Genomic DNA, 22,964 nt, shown 5'->3' with positions numbered 1-22,964 from the left:
AAAATGGACGCCGACAGACAGACAGACAGACAGATACAGATATCTCCATATATGGGCATAAATGGACACAGGCAGACAGATGGTCAAAACGGGTCCTATGAAAACAGGTATAATGGGGTTTGCATTAAAGGGCGGGGCATTCATTCCCTATTTACATTGTTCCGAGTTGGCCAGGTCGCTGACTAGACGCTGGGCCGCCCGAAGCTTCTAGTAACATAGAATGACAGACAAATATTCTTGTTATACTTGCAGATTTAGATTATGAATACAACACATACATTAGGCTACTATTTCTACACTGTCTGCGGTACTAATTTTAATATTAAAGGTAGTCTAATTGATAATGTTTTGGTTTTGTTAAAGGTTAAAGTGGGTTGGTGATAGACTATAAGTGTTTGTCCACATTTCTCCAGCTCTTTTAGTTTAATACATAGAACATAAAAATCTTTGAATATATGTATTCTTAAAGAAAACTGTTTTCAAATCTTTGCTTCTAAAAAAAAGGTCCCGGCCCAGGCACAAAATATTTTTAAGATGGGGGTCCACAGCCAAATGAATAGGTCTACATATCGTTTTGGTCGTCCTTGACCTTGACATGAAACATTTTGAGAACCACCACTGCTGATAAGATTCCTGTATGAGACTGCTTGTGCTCCTGCATCATGAATCGTGTAAATGCAATTTTGGAGTCCGCGCGACACCGTAACACGACGAAGTATAACAACTTGCGGCGCTGCTGTCGCTTTAAGAGAACGCGCCCTTGGCATTTAAACGCTGTCTCATTGATCCTCTGCGTCACCGACTCTGCTCACTACCAACACATGCTGCTCTGCTCTAGACTGGAGTGGAGTTTACAGTCAAAGCACGGACCTGGGACAACACACACACTAACACACAACACAACACAACACAACACAACATAACATAACACAACACACACATTCTAAGGGCAGGGCGGACACACAATGGCGTCTGTGAGCCTGGTGGGTCCGGGTCCAGGTCCACAGCACCGGGCTGGAGGAGCAGAACCTCCAACACAGCTCCTGTTCTTCAAAGTGACGAGCAGCAGCAGCAGCGGCGCGGCTGCGAGCGGCGGCGGGAGGAAGAAATCTTCCACCCGGGAGAACAAGAAGATGATGTTCAGGAAGAACTCCGTCTCCTGCTCCGGTGGAGGCTCCACAGAACTACCCGGAGCAGCAGCAGCAGCAGCTCCTCCGGAGAAGAGGAACCGGAGCGCCGCTCACTCTGCTACGTCTCCTCCCGGACGAGGAGGAGGAGGAGGGATGCCCGGCACCAGCAGCACTCTGCAGCCCGCTCATGCGCCACGTAGCCCGGCCAGCCAGGGCGCGGAGGACCGCTGCTGCGACAGCAGGAGGACCGGTGGGGGGGACACAGGGGGGGACTCGGACTGCAACAGCAACTGCGTCGACTGCTGTGACTCCAACCTGAACGCTGGAGGAGGTCGAACAACAACGACTAGGAGGAATTCTTCTTCAGCCAAGGGGACAGCGGTGACCAACAATGTCATGCAGCCCAGCGCACATCAGGGTGCCAACAATGGACATAATACTAATAAAGCAGTGCAGCGGGACGTGGCCGCAGCGCCGAACGGGAGGCACCACCATAGACAGAACCACGCGTCCCCTCCGGTCACCACTAACGGCCAGCGGGGTGCCAGTGCCACCAGTGCCAACGGCAGTGCCACTCCCGTCGGGGGAGGAGGTCTGTCACTAGAGAGACTCACGCAGGGCAGGACGGGAGTGGTCCGCTACGCCCGGACCGAGCGGCCCCGGCTGGAGGCCTGGTCCATCTTCCCGCTGCTGCTGCAGCCCGACCCGCGGGTTCGCGCCGAGAGCGGCGAGGGACACCGGTTCGAGCCCAAGCTGCCCGTGTCCCTGGCGCAGGAGGACTGGTGCGACGCGTGCGGCCGCCAGATCGCCGCACTGGCGCTCAAGTGTCAAAGTAAGTCTACTTGGATTGGATGTTATTTATTGTAGCCTATTGTTGCAATGGTTCTCTTCTCTCAGCGTGGTGGTGGGCTGGGGTCTATTTGGTTCCATTTGTGCACTTTTATTTTACAGTGTAGATTACAAATTGGTATCAAATGGGGGACCATATATGGTTGAGTCGCAGGGGCTCAGGGGTAGAGTTGACGCATGGCAGATGAAAGGTTCCCAGACCCAGTTCGATCCCGGGCTCCCCCAGAGTTAGTGTCGAAGTGTCTTGCAGGATGGTGCTCCCGATGGGCAGGATGGTGCCTTCACTGCCTTGCATGGTTTCCTACACACCATTCGGTGTATGAATGAATACAATCTATGTAAAGTGCCTTGGATAAAGGAGCTATGTAAATTTACCATTGGAGTCCGTTTAGGGCTCTATACTTGTGTATTTTCTGTTATTGCGGGGAAAGCTTCAGCTGAAAATAGCCTATCAAGCTTGTCGATCAGCTATTTTCTGCGAAAGCTTTTCCCCACAATAAGGATGCTGGGGTTTAAGTGGTTAAAGAGAGGCTGAGAATCACTGGCCTTTATTACACTGAACTGAAGAAAAGCAGCATTTCCTTTCCCCTTCTGTCTGTCTGGGTCCCCTCCTCTGTGTCCCAATGCAAAGTGGTGATCAGTGTAATTACAGTCATCATCTTACACACAGTGACAGTGACTTGTTTTCCTTCATCGTAGAACTTCACGGTGCAAAATATTTCTTTCTGCCTGTTTGTTATTGTTTGTGTGTAAAAGGGTAAATGGTGCATTTATATAGCGCCTTTATCCAAGGCGCTTTACATAGATTATGCATTACATTCACCCACACATTCATACGCCGATGGCAGAGGAAACCCTGCTAGGCACCAACCTGCTCATCGGGAGCAATTAGGGGTTGAGAGTCTTGCTCAAGGGCACTTCAACATTAACTCTGGGGGAACCCAGGATCGAACTGGGAGCAGGCACTCTACCCCTGAGCCACTGCCTCCCTGTGTGTGTGTGTGCGCGTGTGTGCGTGCGTGCGTGCGGTACTTCCATTCCTTCTTTGTTTGCTTTTTCCTTTGTTCCGAACATCACAGCCAGGGGTGGACTGTGGACAATACTGTACATGTGTTGTTGCAACATATTTGTGTGTGTGTGTGTGTGTGTGTGTGTGTGTGTGTGTGTGTGTGTGTGTGTGTGTGTGTGTGTGTGTGTGTGTGTGTGTGTGTGTGTGTGTGTGTGTGTGTGTGTGTGTGTGTGTGTGTGTGTGTGCGAGCACCAGTGTTTGAGAAGGAGAGTGGCACGGTTAGTACAGTGGTTCTCAAAGAGAGGTCCTGGTCCGGGAGACCCCCACATCGGGCCCAGGTGGTTCAGTGCAAAATGTGTTAATACAGCATAACAATCATTTTAACCACTGTATCCATTTATACTGTGGCTATTCAAAAATGTACTACATGTACTCAAAAAATTATCTACAAGCTTATACATCTGCTATTTTTGAACATTAAAAAGAAAAGGGAAAAAAACGAATCTTGAGAAGTATTGGAAGATTTTTAATCGTTTTGATTTCTTTTTAACACAAATCTTCTCATTTGGGGGTCCTTGGCGCAAAACCTTTCCTTGACATGAGAAAAAGGTTTGAGAAACGGTGAGTTAGAGAGCGTGACATTTGTTCAGGCTCCTCCAGTGGTGATGGAGCCAGAAAGCTTCCTATGGAAACCACATTATCTGCTCCTGCACAGCCATCATCACCTTCCACAGCCTCTGTGTCACACACTGATTTAAAGCCTCAGCTTCAAAGCCAGTCCTAGATAGTTTAGTGATGCTGTGTGTGTGTGTGTGTGTGTGTGTGTGTGTGTGTGTGTGTGTGTGTGTGTGTGTGTGTGTGTGTGTGTGTGTGTGTGTGTGTGTGTGTGTGTGTGTGTGTGTGTGTGTGTGTGTGTGTGTGTGTGTGTGTGTGGAAATCAGGACAGATTTACAATACACATGTAACTTAAATCCTAAGAGCTTGGCCTCGGCCCATATCTGAAAGAGTAAACATGTGGTGTCATGTGTTTAAAAGCCCTGGTACTCAAAGCGGGGTCCGGGGAACCCCCAGCGGTCCCTGAGAGAGTTCCAGGGGATCCCCAGCAGAATGAGGAACGGTTTTAAACTTTAAACACTTTAAAGCCCTGTTTTTTCTCTCTTTTCTTTCTTTTTCTTAATGCGGCACTACTCTTAACGGGTGTCCCTGACACAAAAGTGTTTTTGTGCTATGTGTTTTCCGCAGCCACCACATACAGTAGGCCTAGATTGTTATGGGTCCTTGACATGGAAATGTTTGAGAACCACACTGGTTTTAAAGTATATTCCAAACTGTGCAAGGTGTAAGACATGGTGCACAGACGATGGCTTATAGGAAAAATATTGTTTTGTGTCTATTATCAATCATTCGGATCTTAAATTCTTTGTGATGATGACCTGCTTGCAACAACAAGGCAAAAACGGAGCGCTGCATAAAGTAATTCTATATGCAGTAATGTATACAGTAGCTAACGCAGTATCGACTGTATGTCTTTGTGTTGTTCTGGCCACGTGTTCACGTTATCTCACACAACCACAGTGGCCTGTAGGAGAAAGAGAGAGATGGCTGCTGAAACGCTGATAAGATACTCCCCACCTGCACTGTTATGTTGTGGGAGACACGGAAGACAGAGACTAGGTTGGACCAAGTCAGTTTGACCCGACTGTGTTGATGTGTGCTTGTTCTGGCTGTAGATGTACAGATACTACAGACACTTCTTTACTAGTGCTGCTGGAAACATTGAGCTCAGCCCGCAGTGTGTGCACGTGCGCGTGTGTGTGTTCTTATGTGTCTCCATGCGTGCCGCACACATGCACAATCGTGTGTGTGTGTGTGTGTGTGTGAGTGAGTGAGTGAGTGAGTGAGTGAGTGAGTGAGTGAGTGAGTGAGTGAGTGAGAGAGAGAGAGAGAGTGAATGCTGAGCTGGCAGTGTGTCAGCAATGCTCCGTCATGGGAGGCTCTGCCACTGCAGAACACTGCAATGCATGACGATAAAACCAAGGAAGGGAGGGATAGAGAGGAGGAGATGTGAAGAACATAGCAGACAAAGGAGCTCTGGAACATTATAGCAGACAGACAGACAGACTAAGAGACTGATCAGGAAGAGATTGGTGTGGAGGAAATGGAAAGAGAGAGACAGGGCGAGAGAGGAAGGTTATTATAGGTTATTATAAGTGGCTACTACTGTACGACAATGCACCAGAACACATTTGAAATAGAGTTATAGACCAGGGGGGTCTTCAATGTTTTTCAGCCCAAGGAACGACCCCTTAGCTAAGAGAGAGATGAAGCAGGGACCCGGACCCCAACTACATATTGTATACAACCTTTTCTTAGATTTAATTGACCGCTTCATAGACTGTGTTGTTTTCTTTTATTTTTTAAGATTTTTGTAGGGGTTTTCCTGGGGGGGGGGGGGGGTCAGTAAAGGTCGTTGGGATCGGGACTCGAACCCGCGACACGGCTGAGCTAGCTGTCCAGGCCCTTCATAGACTTGTTTAACAGCAATAGAGGATATGCGTGTGACATCATCATCAAGTTATGCGGGAACGCCTACTGAGTGGCAAAAACTACTTTCTGGCCTTGACAGCCCATACATCCAAACAGAAAAGTCCTATCTGATTGCATTAAACGATGTTAAACTACGTTAAACTCACTTAATTGCCACTCACTTTGCCACTCAACATTCACTTTATGCATGCACAAACCCTGTCTATAACATCAGTGTTTTAGTGTTTTCTTTTAATGTTAATGTGTACCACTGCATCCATTAATACATGTAAACTTGACCTTTCACTTTGTACTTGGTCTGCTCATTTTTCCCTCTACACCAAACCTCTTTGCCAAAAATGGCTGAGTTTATAGATCTGCACATTTTTGGCTAAAGTTCTCCTCAGAACAGAGATGCTGGGGTTGAAGTGGTTAACTCATTCTGTGCCAGATGCCAAAATGGCTCCAAGGTAGCTGTGCCGAGATTTTGTATGTTTTTCTTTACTATGCAATGAAAAAAAAAGATTTTTTTTTATAATTTTTTTCCCCACAGAAACAGACACAGTTGTTGTGATTCAGTGGCAAAAAGAATTTTGGCAATCGGACAAATGGTTCCAGAGATAGAGCTGTTTGAATGAAAAAAAGTGTCCATCCACTAGAATGGTAACACATGAACACACATTTTCTCAATCAGCTAAACGAGGGAGCGAACACACACACAGAGAAAAGCATCTCTCTGATCTCAGGTCATTTTGACATCTTTAGAAAAAAAAAAAAATGATTTTTTTTTTTTTTTTTTTTTCTATGTAAAAAACACAAAAACCGTCATAAGCCGTCATTGGCACACAGGGCTATTGGAAAAAAACCGTCATAAGCAGTCATTGGCACAGAATGAGTGTATCAAACATAAAATAATCCTATCACACAAATATTTGGTGGCCTCCTGTAGTAACCCTGAGGACCCCCTAGGGGTCCCACACCCCCTTTATAAGAGCCCTGTTCGAGAGAGAGAGAGAGAGAGAGAGAGAGAGAGAATCTAATTTAATGTGCTATCAGCAGGAACTCAGCAAGTGAGAAAAGTGATTAATGGAGCACTACTGTACTACATGCATGTCCACACACACACTACCACAAAATATACACACACATGCACTTTTTTTTTCAGGTTCTCCCTCAGGACCCTCGCCTCTACAGAAGGTTGGAGTTTGCCTTTCTCTGTGTTGTGTGTGGAGAGAGGAATACCATTAGCCAACTTCTGCACTTTCAGCAGGTTACTACTAGAGCAGGTTACTACCCCCCGCCCCCGGTCTCCGTGTGTGGCTGGGGGGGTCCACAGCTAAATGATTGATAGTTGTTAGTAGTAGCCAAATGGACCCAGTTACAGGTCTTTAACTCAAGAGTGTACAAATTAGGATTATTACATAGTAGATTCTCAGTACAGATAATCAAACTTTGATTGATTGATTGAATACTTTACTTGAAGTTTGATTTAAACCCAAGAAAGCACAATAGCTTTGTCTACATTGGGGTCCTTTTGTACTCAATTCATAGTGATAACTGTGATAACCTTATGAATTTTAATGGTTGAGAAGAATCACATGGAATACATTAGTAGTGGGGTGCCACGCCGCAGGCTCGATTCCCTTGGCCCTCTTTGCTGCGTGTTATCCCCCATCTCTCTCCCCTGTTTCCTGTCACTCTTCCACTGTACTATCCAATAAAGGCCCCCGTTAATAGAGTGTGTGGCGTAGTGGCGTACGCGTGAATCCTAAAACCACCCCTGTACAGTTAGGTTCTTGTAAAGGAGCGCTTGTTTTCGGTGGAGATGATGGGGGCGCGCCGTCTCAGGCGACCTTGAGCCATGCGAGACACCTCCGAGCGAGCGGTACCGAGCGAGTCGCTGTGTTGAGTGTTGCGAAGGTTGCATGAGCCGACTCAGCGCCGTTAGACGTTGTAAACCAGGGGGCCAGAATAGTAAATCTTCGCCCCCCCCCCCCCCCCCCCCCCCCCCCCCCCGACTTTTGGCACCTCTGTGCGGTACAAGTGAACACAGCGGAGCACTCTCTACCTCCGGTTCAGCCAATCACAAGCTTCCGCGGGCGGGTCTTAACTGAACTGGGGTCCTTTTCAGATACACATGTGAGAGGAGGTAAGTAGGGCTCTCTTGAGTTTCAGGGTATTTTGGGTTGGGTTGGGGGGGCATAACAACCAAAGCTGCTCAAATATATAGAGACAGAACCGGGGTTCACAGATCTCGCACACACACACACCCTGCAAATGACAGGGAGTGCGAGACGGAGCCTTTGCAAACCATAAACAACCCCCCCACCACCCACCCCGCACCATCACCACCCCACAGTTCTCTGTCTTTCTCTTGTTCTATCCCTCCCTCTCTCCACAGTTCTCATGTCTTTCTGTTGTTCTATCCCTCCCTCTCTCCTCCCGTCTGTAATTTATCACCGTCGGTGTCTTTGCATCCACGCTGCCAGCAGCAGCATTGTTGGATATAGGATAGCCTCAGTCATGGCGCTATAGAAATAGCCTGGTCCCCCGGGAGGGACAGTGGTTGCAGGGTTAGCGTTGTGATGTGGCGTCGAACCTCCGCACTGGAATCTCTCGCTCCGCTCCAGCCAAGACTTCTCTTAACTCCCTTGACAAGTCTCATTTAACTCATTGAGTGCCTATCCCGAATTAGTTCGGGATATATGATCGTATCACAGGGTGCCTATCCCGAACAAGTTCGGGATATTTTTGATTTTTTTTTTTTTTTTTTGGACCCCATCAAATCTGGTGAACATGATTTCAATCGCGATTTTGCATGTTCCACCCCCATACAACCCCATCTAACATACAGGGCAGCCATTTTTGTTTACATTACATGTAAAACATAAGGGCGATTATCTCAAGAATGCCTGAACGGATTTCCAATCGGATTTTTTTGTTTGAAAGCTGTGAACAAACTGCACAAATCCACTCTGGATTGCATTGGATTTTTCAGAGCTCATTCTTCTCTGTTTTTTTCCCATGCATGAGGTGTGCAAGGTTTAATCATGGCTAAGTTGACGAAAATAAGGCTTCTAAAATGCTTGGTAGCCAATAGCTAACTTCAAGCTAACTTCATCCTCTTCCTGTACATGCAGTCATGCACAAAGGAAAGTGTTCAGGCAAGTCATGGCTGCAGGGCTTCTGCATATACCAGCATATCTCTATGGGATTTTCTCTGGCCACTGGGCGCCCTCTAGTGGTGAAAGGGGTGGCACTAAATGAGTTAAGACATCCGTCAAACGACTGTGTCACTCTGTGATTTAGTTGATTTCCCACTGAAACAAACAGTTGGAGACTTTCGTAGTTCGTTTGATGAAGTATGAATAGGCTAGCTGTTGGTTTCTTGCTTTTGATTGATTAATTGAATACTTTATTAACAGTTTTCAAAAAAAGAAGGAAAAAAAAGCTAAGGATCAAACCCAAGAAAGCACCATGGCTTCTTTCCATTGAGGTCCTGTGTATTTAATTCATTGAAAATGATACTAAGCCCTCTTGTTCTCTCATTTAATTACTTAGTGTCTTTCACTTCATTTTCAAGTTTATTATCACATCACATTTTTACAGGTGCAAATTATTTTCTGGACAAGCTCCACCAATGATTAATATAGTCATATAAGAACGGAGAAGAAACAAAGGAAAAAGTTAAATAGGTCAACAATATAAAATATATATGAGGTATATGCTCAAAAGAAATAAAAATAAGGATGAATATTACAGCAGAGAGACATCATATAGCAGCAGATACATGTTGCAGAATATCATTCTCTTGGCAAGTAGAGACTGAGCATCAGATATCAAACATTTAAGTGTGTATATACTAGTCCTGTGCCCGGGGGATGTGCATAAGGGTGTGCACAGTATCTGAGGGATTGAATGTAGGCCGCAGAGTCTCAGAAGTAATGTTGGAGTGCCCGTTGGGCAGATCTTTATGCCAATATAACTGGAGGTAGATCGGGAGTGAGTCTGCAGTTCTGAATACAATGCAAAGGGTGAATTTATTCCACAGTTTGGGAGCCAGGAGGGAGAGAAGTCTAGGACATCGACTGGAGCGTTGTGGGTTTTTAGAGAAGACTCGGACATAGGATTCACTCTTAACGGTTCCCTTTAACGATTCCTATAGGGGTTCAAATGGACCCTTACAAGACTGTAACTCTGAGAGTGTACAGAGTTATGGTGGTCCTTAGAATTAAAGTTTGAGAACCCAACCCTACTCAGGACAGCATTCCTGTGTTCCAGCTGATCTAAGAGAGCGCAAAGGGTTGTACAGTAGCTTGGATCATGTCTTGAAGGCATGGTGGGACCCGGAGTGCCATGCCTTCGGGAGCATGTACTCTTAGATCCCACGGGGGAAGACGAGGTTGTATGAGACAGAGATGTGGTGTCTGAACCATTCACGTACTACATGTACAGTATATCTTTGTACATCCTGTGCCTGTACACTACGTCATATTATGCCTGAGGGCATAATATGATAAGACCTGTCTAGTACAGTAATAAGTGTTGACAGAGCAGATGGTCTAACACCAGCTCTCCTTACAGTACAGTGAGTACAGTGCATTATGACTGCCTCTCACTGTCACTAATCTAGTCTTATTTAGGGAAACCTTCTCATCCTGTTATTAATGGTCTGTCACTCTTTGCTCTTTATCTCCTATCACTTGGCATTAGAGCCCAAATTATGCATTTTCGATTCATTTTTTTGTTGATTAATCAACAAATTATAATAAAAAATAATAATAATAATAATTGTAATAATTTTCGTCCATTTCGTCCATTTGAAAATATCCGATCACATCGACGCATTGTGAGCTTGTAGATCTTCTGTTTTCAAAAGATTTGTATTCATTCATTTTATACATTTGAAAACTTGTGCATCGAGACATTGTGCATAGTGAGTACTTTCAGTACTTTAAAGGAGTAGTTCACCCCCAAAATGACTTTTTTTCTATTGATTAGTCACGCCATGGAGACTTGAGTTCAATAATATTTTTAGTTTTTTGTCACATTCCTAAGACAAAAATTTGATTAGAGTGAATTTACCCCCATTGATTCCGGATGGTGACCCGGATGGTGACCCGTTTCTAAACGGGTCACCATCCGGAATCAATGAGGGTAAATGTATTGTTATCACATTTTTGTCTTAGGAATGTGACAAAACCCAAAAAATATTATTGAACTCAAGTCTCCATGGCGTGACTAATCAATAGAAAAAAAGTCATTTTGGGGGTGAACTACTCCTTTAAGTACATTTTGATACCAATACTTTTGTACTTTTACTCAAGTAAATACCGGACCTTTACTTGTAACAGAGTATTTCTACGTTGCAGTATTGATACTTTTACTTAAGTTTTTGTACTTTTTCCACCACTGCGAGAGACAGGGGGAGGGAGGGAGGGAGGGACTCGGTAGCCTCCTAATCCCAGCCGCCGCATGCGTCTCCTCCTCCTGCCACGACGGGATTAAGTTATGGCGTGGCGGACGGGATTACAGCCAGTCTGGAAAGCAGAGAGTCAGACGTCGCCAGATTAATATTTAATTAAGTCTTTCAGAGAATCACGCTGTCTAGGGACCACCATGCATGCAGAGACACTTGTGAGTCGCAAGGCTCTCCGTTTTATGTTGATCAAATCAAAGCTTATCACATGCTTTACTCTGTGCTGTATGTGACATTGGCAGAGAAAATGATGTGATATGGATGAGAAGAGACTAGATTTGTTGGCTGAACATAAAAACATGAATGACAAGGTCACAGCAGTTCGGAGGAACATTTAGAGAGGCCTGTCTGTCTGTCTGTCTGTCTGTCTGTCTGTCTGTCTGTCTGTCTGTCTGTCTGTCTGTCTGTTTGTCTGTCTCTGTCTGTGTGCTGTGACATAATATTTGTTTTGTATATCGTTACTGTCAGGCAGAAGCCTTTTTTTCCATAAAATTCATATAATATTTTATTGAGCATTTTTAAGTATGAGATGATCAAATAAACAAAAATAAACTTCTTAAAAGATTGTGCCTATGTAATGACATGACCAAAACAGGGACACCAGGTTGAAAGTGTCTTAGTGTGTCTGTGGGTTTCATAAATAATTAACCAATGAAAAGTATTAACAAGAGCTTGTGAGTAAATATTAACTCACTGGATCCATTGGAATATGTGTTATTTTTTTCACATTTCCTGAAAAGTTAACGGTTTTGGCTGGACAGCAAGGTTTCAGTCCCAACAGTGACAATATAATGGTCTCTGTCTCTAATTATTTATTTTTAATTACTTTTCAGGATTCAAACAATAAATTCAAAAGGTTACAGACCGACAAGCTCAATATGCGTCTTTGTTTTTCTCATGATAATTATAAAGTTTTCAATCAATCAATGTTCACAGCGCGTTTCGAGTTTGTGGACTTCTACTTTGGATGCTTTTGTATGATCAAGCAGGGCCTTAATTTACGAAAAAACACAAAGTTAGAATATGAGGTTTCTTCCCGGCCCCAGACAGTCTGTCAGAACCAGCATGGAGCCAAGGTGAACGCTCCGGAGGTCAGAGGCACAGGCCGTTCCTCCTGGCGTACGCTTTGCAAACATTCAGCAGCACAGTGCTGACGACCTCTGTTTAACTGACCCCTGCCAGCTGCCATAGAGTCTGATGTTGTCGACTCAGCACGATTAAACACAAAGACAAACAATGAGTTGTTGAGAGATATCTCATCTGTTATTACGGCGTCATCTACAGTAGGAGCTCTGTCTGTCTCTCTGTCTTTTTCTGTCTGTCTGTCTGTCTGTCTCTCCCCCCCTGTCTCTGTCTCACTCTGTCTGTCTCTCCCCTCTTTCTGTCTCACTCTGTCTCTTTGTCTTTTTCTGTCTGTCTCTCTGTATCCCCTCTCTGTGTGTCTCTCTCTCTCTGTGTCTCTCTCTCTCTGTGTCTCTCTCTCGCTGTCACTCTGTCTCTTTCTCCCACATGTGTACACACAGATTTGGGGTCGTGCTCTGGTCACTGCACCCACTGGAGACACACACACACACACACACACACACACACACACACACACACACACACACACACACACACACACACACACACACACACACAGGCCGCAAAGCAGACCTTTGCAGTTACACACAGTTAAACTCGCCGAGCCCTGAAGGAATTCCTGTAGAATGTTATTATTCTTTGAACCCAGTGTCCTTCAATATATACACCAATTTATTCTACCCCCACCACCTCCTCAGTCCATACAGTACAGTACAGGCCTTGTCCTTGTGCTGTAGAAACCTCCTCGGCGGTTGCTTCCACAGACCTTCTCAAAGCTCCATTCACACGGTCTGCTGTAGAGGGAGAGAAGCAGGGGAGTACAACCCTGTTAAATGATTCAAAACCTCTTTTGAATTCTCATCATTCATATTTTTCAGTATGAATGAGTAGCACAGTTTTAACTACTGTGTGTGTGTGTGTGTGTGTGTGTGTGTGTGTGTGTGTGTGTGTGTGTGTGTGTGTGTGTGTGTGTGTGTGTTGGTAAATGTGGTTTAACGGGACAATTGGCCTGAATACACACCACACTAACAGGACATTTTGGATTAGCAGGACAGGACTGGTGTCCTGCTAATTCATGGACAATTCTGAAATAGCAGAAGTGTTTCTATTGGTCTAGAGAGCCCAAATCCACCTTTTTTTTTTGATGTCCTGTTAATACACATACACCCGACTTTTTTGTGTCTGAACAGCGCCCCCATAGGTTGTGTAATGCTACTGCATGTTCATACACAAGCTCATGAATATTCACACACAGTGTATGTTTTGAAGCACCTGATTGGCTGGGTGTCAGAGTCCTGTTAATGCACATACATGTTTTTATGAACATTTCAATGACATAGCATTTTGGGTGAATAACGTTAGTCATATTGATTGATTGATTGAAGAATTTATTAGAAGTTTGCAATAGAAAAAAGTACAGTTTCATGACAGTACAAATCACTGGTACAAGGTCAACTAAAAGGAGATCCTAGAAAGCCGAGGCTTATTTCCACAGGAACCACACTTTAAGTATCTCATATAAAGTAATAAACACTCTTCAGGGGTCTGCCATTATAATAGCAACACCACAGGCCCCATGTGGCCCCCAGGGGCCCCTGGCTGCCATAAGCACACCGTTGCTCCGATCCACACTAAACTTGGCACACACACCGTTCAGGGGTCTGCCATTATAATAGCAACACCAAGGGCCCCATGTGGCCCCCAGGGGCCCCTGGCTGCCACAGGCACACCGTTGCTCTGATCCACACTAAACTTGATTGTACAAACACCGTTCTGGGGGTCTGCCATTATAATAGCAACACCACAGGCCCCACGTGGCCCCCAGGGGCCCCTGGCTGCCACAGGCATACCGTTGCTCCGATCCACACTAAACTTGGCACAAACACCGTTCAGGGGTCTACCATTATAATAGCAACACAAGGGGCCCAATGTGGCCCCCGGGTGCCCCTGGCTGACACAGGCACACCGTTGCTCCGATCCGCACTAAACTTGATTGCACAAACACCGTTCAGGGGTCGGCCATTATAATAGCAACACAAGGGGCCCAATGTGGCCCCCAGGGGCCCCTGGCTGCCACAGGCATACCATTGCTCCGATCCACACTAAACTTGATTGAACAAACACCGTTCAGGGGTCGGCCATTATAATAGCAACACAAGGGGCCCAATGTGGCTCCCAGGGGCCCCTGGCTGCCACAGGCACACCGTTGCTCCAATCCACACTAAACTTGGCATAAACACTGTTCAGGGGTCTACCATGTTGGTGGTTTGCCACACCATGGGCCTGCAACATGATTTGCATAACATACAGACAATGTTTCTTAATTATACAAATTTAACCAGATATTGCAATTGTTGTATTGTTATTTTGTGTAATAATTAATCAAAACGTCCCAAAAAATCACGTTTATATTAATGTCCATTTTCCAAGTTTGCCAACATTTTAGCTCACTCCAAGGAGGCTATGCATATTTTACAAACCACTCATCCAATTGACTGTACATTTTGTGGTTCTTACATGTTTCTATTTTTTATTAATGAATTGCATTTGTTTTCTTAATGAAAATCTTGGCCGGATTTAAAAGGCATTTTTAGAATCGGCCCCAGGCCTAAATGGATTAATGCAGTGGTTCTCAACCTTTTCAGGACACAACCCCCTAAATTAATAATAATAGCAGATCTACATGCTCACGAGGATGTAGATTGGCTATTTTCACAATTTCTGCATAATATTTGTCAATTTGGCCAATGTTTAATTTAAACTGTCACTCTAGAGGTATTAGAAAGTACTTAAACTGTCACTTTAAAAATGTGTAGCTATACAAGTGATGACCATGGTAATCAAATGGCTATTCGCATAACAGGTTTACCAGGCAGGCAGTGAGTGGTGGGCTTGCACATACCCCCCTATTCATATGGATAGGCTACTTTAACACCTACTGTAGGTTTCCAGTGGTGACTGTATGTGCATTGTGCGTGTCTCAGGCTACCTGGCTCCATTACTGTGATAGATGAGATTTGTTCAAAGCAAACTTTTAGTTAGCACGCACACATCTAAAGGCGCTCGTGCATGTGACGTCAATAAATGACCGTCCGCCCTAAAAAGAAAACCCCAAAGCACCACTGGTAGCAGCTCTGCACAGTCATGTATGCTGATCAGCGTAGCTCCTATATACAGTATCACATGACCACATCATGACCATGACATCATGTACAGTACATATGAGTTTAAGTTAACTCCGACATACAGGAGTAGGCAGGCACCCAGGCACCATTTTTACCCTTGGGTAAAAATGCTAATTAAGTTCAAGCCTACAGATCATTTTGGTCACTTTATCATCTAATCAGGCTTTTATGAACACCCTGAACAGTTTTTAATATTTATATATTTGATGTAAATGTTATCTTTCCCCCCAGGCTCAGGGCCTCTCCACATACACACCCATTGTAACTTCAAACTTCATTAAAAACACACACTATTTTTTTCTGGTGACTCATACTACCCTCCTAATACGTGAGCAGGCCGTGTTTTCTCAATAACCCTTTTCATTTATTTTTAATAATTCTTTGGGAAAATTTGAAAAAATAAAATTATTACAAATAAATGAAAAATTGTATCAAAAAAAAACATGACCTGCTCATGTATTAGGAGGGTAATATGAGTCACCAGAAAAAAATATAATGGAGTTTGAAGTTACAATGGGTGTGTGTGGGGAGAGGCCCTGAGCCTGGGGAGGCAGACCCATGCAAGGCAGAGTTTTTTTAAATGGAATATCCCTTTAAATCCCGATACTGATTCTAGAATTATTCCTCTACACAGTATTACACAGTATAGGCAAAATTCTTGTGTTACGAATTGTGTGTACATCTTGTAGATCAGTGACTTCACTAGCCTTCAGATACAGTATATGACACCAAAGTAGCTTACTACAATTCTAAGATCAAATTATTCTAAATAAGCTTGTGACCTTGACCTTTTATCACTGAACTGTACTGTCTGTACTGTACTGTCTGTACTTTTACTGTACTGTAAAAACAGTGCAGTAAAAGTTTGTTTATCGGTGATGACACTGATTGACAAATTGTAGCATTCCCTGTGGGATCATAAAGCACCAAATAGAGTGTCTCGTTTGGCTTGAATAAAGCATAGCCTTATTAGCCTACTACCAAGGTTGTCCTGAATATGCCATTTCCTCATATGTGACACAATGTTACTATAGTCCGGCCAGTTTGTGCAGTATTTTGATGGAATCGCGCACTTTTTTGCCTGAAATGCTCGGACTACAATCAGTCTAACCTGCTTGATTCCTCCAGACTCAAATCTAATCCTCATCTCCTTGCTTGAGGGAGCAGGGATTTAAAGTTCCTTGAAGTACACAAGTTCCTTGAAGTACACAATAAAGAGGAGCTCAAGTGGGACACAACGCACGTGAGGATAAAGAATTTGCAACTATATTGCTTTTATCGCCTGAAGAGGTTCGGAGTCTAGGCTACTGCATCCTCAGGCTGGACTACAATAGCTCCATTGAGAGTGTTCTGTCACACCTGGATTCGCCCACGAGAATTATTAAAGTTATATCACTGGATTGATCCAGACAGACAAACAGTCTTTTAATTATATAAAAGAAAATAATGTGTGAATTAAATCAAACAAGCCACCTGTCCTGTTCTCTGATTGGCTGTAGCACGTCTCTACTCTCAGTGCTGTCACAACCCATGTTAGGCTTTTAGGTTATAGGACGGCAAAAGGATCATCTGGGCTAGCATGTTGCATTGTGAACCGGGCTTAAGAAATCTGTTATACAATCCGGGATGAGGTGCGTGTGTGCGCGTGTGCGTGGGTGCATCCGGCAGTGGTAGGTCACGTCAGACAGTCGGTAGGTAGGAGTCTATGGCATCTCAGTGATGTCATGATGACTCAGACATGCAACAAATCGGTCATATATCTGCACAAAAAGGGGTAAATTGCCCCCATTGATTACGGAAGGGTACTTTAGAAATCTGAAGATACCCTTACACTTAAACCTTATGCTGTATGTTTACTGTTCAGAGAGAAAGCAATGGTGCACAGTCATTTAGATAATCATCTGGGGACCCCCTCCCCAAAATAATTCCCTGACCCAGAGGTTGAGAACCACTGCTTTAACTAACCAGAACAAAAAAATAAGCCATGTGCATAGATTACACAGATTATGAGTTCCATTTGGTTCCATTTGTATATAGTCACTAGTAAGACTACCCTAAGCATAAAGTAACACGTAGGATTTACTTTCACACATATTCACAGTATTTAAAGCCTTGCCTTGTACAGACTGCATACAAACAAACCAACTGACTGTGGGGGGAGGGGCAGCTTCTCACTCACACAGTTTTGAGTGAGTGCAGTGAGGGGGATGGGCAGGCAGCACAGGTGAATTTGATCAGTGGCTGATTGCATTGCAAGCTAGTAATCAGCAAGTGGGCTACAGTGGAAAGAATGAGTGAAAGGGTTTCCCTGCACAAGGTGAAATCTTTGAAAAGAGTGGAGGAGAGCTTAACTCAAATTGGTTAACAATCGGCAGACAAACAGGCAGGCAGGCAGGCAGATAGACAGACAGACAGACAGACAGACAGACAGACAGACAGACAGACAGACAGACAGACAGACAGACAGACAGACAGACAGACAGATAATGTTAATTTAACCTTGCATCATGAGACTTAGTGTTCATTTGGTTCCATTTGTACTGTCAGAGCAGTGTAGATGTTGTTGACTAAAACTATGACGAAAAGTATTTGTCGATTGCATTTCTTTCACTGACAAAAACTAAATAAAAACTAAGCTGTGATGACTAAATCTAAGACTAATTATATTGACAATTTCGTCAACAAAATCAAAACTAGACTAAAACGTTAGGGAGAGACTAGTGGAGTAGAGAGTCATTTTATGTTTGGTTGTTCTCAAGTGTTGCGTGCTGAAAATAGCAGATCTACAAGCTCACAACGTGTCGCGCAACGCGTTGTGAGCTTGTAGATCTGCTATTTTCAGCACACAACCAAGTGTAAAATCACTCATTACGATGCCATCAAGGCCTGCCAAAATACATTTTAGTTGACTAAATGAACTGTAGATTTAGTCGCCTAAAAATGTTTGATATTTAGTCGACTAAAATTAGACTAAAACTAAAACTCTTCAGGTCACTAAATTATGACATTTTATGACATTTTATTCAAAACTAAATCAAAATTTGTTGTCAAAAACAACAGTGTCAGAGTCCCTGGGCCTGAACAGTGGTTCTCAAAGTGGATTCCAACCTGGAATTCACTTTGAGAACCACTGTGTGAACAGAATATGAACATTTTTACATAACAGCATGGTAGCAATATCAGAATAATGATAGTTGACAAAGTAACCATCTTGGTGGTGCCGGTGGTGATAACATTAATATCCAAAGAAAACATTTGCCTTGTCATGGCATGTTCGGGGACATCATGAGCATTTAGCAATACAAAAGATTTGCATTCATTCAACCTTTATTTAATTTCTCGAAAAGATCAATTGAGGGAGATCCTCATTTACTACTTTATTGAAAATAGATGTTTTGATTTATGTAAATGTGGGGGTTTCTGGACTAACGCTGGTATTAAACATAATTCTGGAAAAAGTAGCCTATTTATACATTTGCAGGCAACTGAATAATGGGGATGCAGTAACGCACTGTAGCTTATGAGATACTGCAAATCAATTATCAAATTATAATTGCCATAATTATTCCTTGCAGCTACAAAAATGATGTCATACAACATGTAACTCAACATTAAAGTAGGGCTGGGTGATAAATCTCAGACCTGACTTTCTTTTTTTTTTAAGATTAGTTTTTTGGGCTTTTTATGCCTTTATTTGTTAGGATAGTAGACAGACAGGAAATGGGGAGAGAGATGGGGAATGACATGTGGCAAAGGTCGTCCGGATCGGGAATCGAACCGGCGACCTGCATACCTAGACTTGTGGATCTGCTATATTTTAAAGATTCACTTAATTTTTCTTCCTGTGCATTTACCCGCTGGAAAAAACAATGTCATTGCTTAATTGCAGTGCACTTAAAACTGACCCAAAAACAACAAATGTATCGATAATTTATACCTACAATCGACAGGCTGCAGTCTAAGGCAGATTTTGGTTTCGGAAAATGATTTGAAAAATGCTCCCTTCAAATGTTCTGGGTAGCTATAATCACTGTAGCAGGTCCCCCAGCAGCAACGTTTCACCATGGCCGTAATAATGTAATATAAATGTTTTTGATATTAATTTGCCTATATACCAGTAAGACTCCCTAATCGGGTCACATTTATGATCGGCTACTTTTGACTATTTTCCCATATTTTTTCCCAGGGGGTCCGTGGGGAGCCCTGGCGGTGGCTGGGCCCCTGGGTACCCCCTGGGTGCTGGCCCCGTCTCTCCCGGTCGATGGGGGGCCAAGGTACGGGCTTTTTAGCGGGTTATGGGAGCCAACTTTGGGTGGAAGTGTTTTGCTACGCTGTCGTCCAATCCTCACAGTTAGGGAGAGGGCTTTGCGACAGATCAATCATGCAGTAATCATGCAGATCTACAAGATCGCAGCACGAAGCATTGTGAGCTTGTAGATCGTCTATTTTTTGGCAAAGAGATTTGGTAGAGAGTGAAAAACTACTGTATCAAGTACATATATTATGTACCTTTTACCAATTATAGAGGGTTTAAATAGTACTGGATATGCAGCTCGGCAAATAAAAGGTGAATTGATCCCAGTGTATGACAGAGGATGATATCACGATAAATTAAATCTCCACAATATGATTATTGTGAGTGTTTTTTATCACGATAAACGATAATATCGTATATTGTCCCATCCCTACGGTCTGAGGTGCTTTGGCGGTCTTCCCCGAATTTTGTCTGATTACAGCGGGGCAGGGCTACATTCCTGTGTCCTACAAAAAATAAATGTTGAACCTTGTTCATGATTGGTGTGTTTTTCAGCTATAGTTTTTGGTCTTATAACCCTTCCAGTAAATCTCTTATGAAAATCTCTAAAGAAGTCAAGAATAACAGACGAGCTGTAAAGTTAACTTCACAAAGCTTAAGTCTATTGACCCCTCAGTCATGACATTTTCAATGTCCCCCTTCGACCAAGATGGATGAAAATGCTAGTTTGTTCACTGCAGAACTTTATTAACAGTAGCTCAACATTGAAGATGTTGAAATCACATCTCTCAGCCTGTTCTCAGGCCTGCTAAGTCACACACAGTAGTCATATTGCATTGAATTGTAGTTTACCATCTCAGTGGCACCAACAACACTTAGTTAGTGAGCTTTGTATCGATGTCATTCCAGTCCTGCATGTTTACTGGCTTATATTCCACTTGTATGGTTGATCCTGAGGGCAAGTCAGGTGTTGAAACAGTAACACACCACTGTAGGCAAGAGACATTGACCGAAGTGCTGTACATGGTGCATAAATGACAAACAGGCCTACCAGTAAGACTCCCTAATCGGGAGATAAGCGACCGTCAGGTCACATGTATACACAAAGACGGATGTAACTGGCATTGGTTCCTAGTTGTGTGGACAATGTATAGTTTTGGTTGGCTCAGAGAATGTGGGGTGTACCGATTTTCGTGATTTTAGGGCAAAATTTGTAGGAGCAGTGTCAAAAAATGTGTTTGAAAAAATCGGCCTGATGGGGGCGCTATATGGGACAGATCCATGTTGATGACATGAGTGTAGACATACTGTGTAGCGATTTGCGCAGGAAAATTAAGGAACATTAAAAGCCAGCGAAAAAACAAATGTGTCTTAGGAAGAGATTTAAAAACATCAATAGAATGCCTTGTTTGTGTTTAGCTATGTCACATTTAATCACATTTGACCCTTAAATACCCTGCAGTGACATATTTTCATGTGTTTAATTGCAGCTGTCCTGTTAATGTAGTTAGTCCTGTTAATTCACATGGGCGGAGCTTAGAACCTAATTATCTAATGTCCTCCTAATGTAGGATTTTGTCAGATTGTTAAAACTTGAGTTGTGTTGAGTTTATTCAACTTTTGAAGTGAAATATGTGTTCTATGGCTCAAAATAGATTTTTTGACATGCTCCACATATTAGTAAAGCAAGTGGAAAGTGGTGTCCTGCTAATGTTGTAAACCGCAGGTTTGAGCTAAAGGGTCCTGCTAAACCACATCTACCAGTATAGGTGTGTGTGTGTGTGTGTGTGTGTGTGTGTGTGTGTGTGTGTGTGTGGTGTGTGTGTGTGTGTGTGTGTGTGTGTGTGTGCGCGTGCGCGTGCGTGTGCGTGCTTGCGCGCGTGCGTGTGTCCCCGTCCGGGAACTAATCTCAGAAACCGCTAGAGCGATTGGTGCCAAGTGTCTTGTGGACACTGTCAGTCGGCCAAAGAAGTGCCACCAGTCCATGCATTGTCCCCTATATTTAAAAAAAGTCAATGGGGCTTGGATTGGCCTGAAACCATAGTCCAAATTTGGAGGGTACCTTATAATCCTGGTGGGTGGGTGGGTCGGGGGGGGGGGGGGGGATTCGGTTTCCGGCTGATGGCTGCTCAGATGGCCATGATGAGTCTCTCGGGGGAAGAGCATTTAGGCTGGTTAAAGGGATAGTTCATCCCAAAATGACTTATTTTCTATGGATTACTCACCCCATGAAGACTTAAATTCATGGATATTTCTTCCTAAAACAATGATGTGATGACCGACAGCAGTTCCCAGCACTTATAAACTTGGTGTGGATCTGTAAGAGTTAATTTTGCTGACAACACATTGCCTCACAGCTACACATTCAGAAAAACAGAGATAAATGGAAACTGTTCTAACAATTATGACAAATAATTGCAATTATCTCAAATAATTGCAATCATGTTATAACCGTGAAAGGCTTGTTAATTGTCACGTGACATTGTTTGACCTTGATGGACTCTGGCTTTAATGCAGTGCAAAATCCAGTGTTGGTCATGGTGTAAATATTTCACACTGAAACTGTAAAAATGCACACTTTTTTACACTTTTGTAAATTCTTTCATTTGTTCAATTTACAATTTAGCAGCAGATTGTGCAGGCGATTATGTTTCAGCAGAGAACGATCAGTGTGGTGTTTGATGCTTGGGCCTATCCTGTGTGTGTGTGTGTGTGTGTGTGTGTGTGTGTGTGTGTGTGTGTGTGTGTGTGTGTGTGTGTGTGTGTGTGTGTGTGTGTGTGTGTGTGTGTGTGTGTGTGTGTGTGTGTGTGTGTGTGTGTGTGTGTGTGTGTGTGTGTGTGTACCTGCGGTGATGAATGTCTGCTAGAACGGTGGGGAATCTCTAGTCAGGTTATATTTAGATACCCTTGCCTGGGTGGATAGTGATAGTGATACGGCCGGGAGGACTGCAGAGATGGAGAGAAGAGAACCAGAGGGTCTTTAGGGGCATCAAGGGGTGGCAATTGCCACACCCTAGTGTTCAGCCTATTGAAGATTAATTATTATTGATTTAATCGCTATCTATACCCGTCCATCTACATGTGACACGTGTCAGACAAGCCTTTTATTGTTTAATGCAACCATTAATTTATCAACCACTTTCAACGTGGCATCCCTATTTTGGGAATCACATTATCGGCAAACATTTACAAACATTTTCTCTTTTCGGCCCCAAACAAACAGTGAAAATAATTATAATTGTAGATAAGTAATCTAAGGTCCACTATTTTCCTTTTTTTGTGTGTGTACTGTAAAGTAACACCCCTATACTTGATCATACTACAGCGTCACACAAAAGCATACAAAAAGTAGCAGATCCACTTTGCTGCGAGCTTGTAGATCTACTTTGACCTTGTAGATCTGCTACTTTTGCACACATGCAAACTCACAAAATGGACAGCTGACATG

At 43.5% G+C, this 22,964-nt stretch overlaps 1 protein-coding gene across 2 annotated transcripts in view; it reads left to right on the top strand.

Annotated features, from left to right (window-relative positions):
* The first annotated feature begins 769 nt into the window (after nucleotides 1-769).
* Nucleotides 770-22,964, top strand: part of rassf5 (Ras association domain family member 5) — a 68,443-nt gene continuing 46,248 nt past the window's right edge. For both annotated transcript variants that reach the window (XM_080728996.1, XM_080728995.1), the window contains exon 1: nucleotides 770-1,962. In XM_080728996.1, the coding sequence (XP_080585122.1) occupies nucleotides 966-1,962 (997 nt within the window). In that variant the 5' untranslated portion in view covers nucleotides 770-965. The remainder of the gene's footprint in view (nucleotides 1,963-22,964) is intronic.

Source organism: Nannobrachium achirus, assembly GCF_963921795.1.
Source record: "Nannobrachium achirus genome assembly, chromosome: 6".
Classification (NCBI taxonomy): domain Eukaryota; kingdom Metazoa; phylum Chordata; class Actinopteri; order Myctophiformes; family Myctophidae; genus Nannobrachium; species Nannobrachium achirus.
The sequence above is the reverse complement of the archived record's forward strand: the minus strand, read 5'-3'. Positions and strand labels throughout refer to the sequence as shown.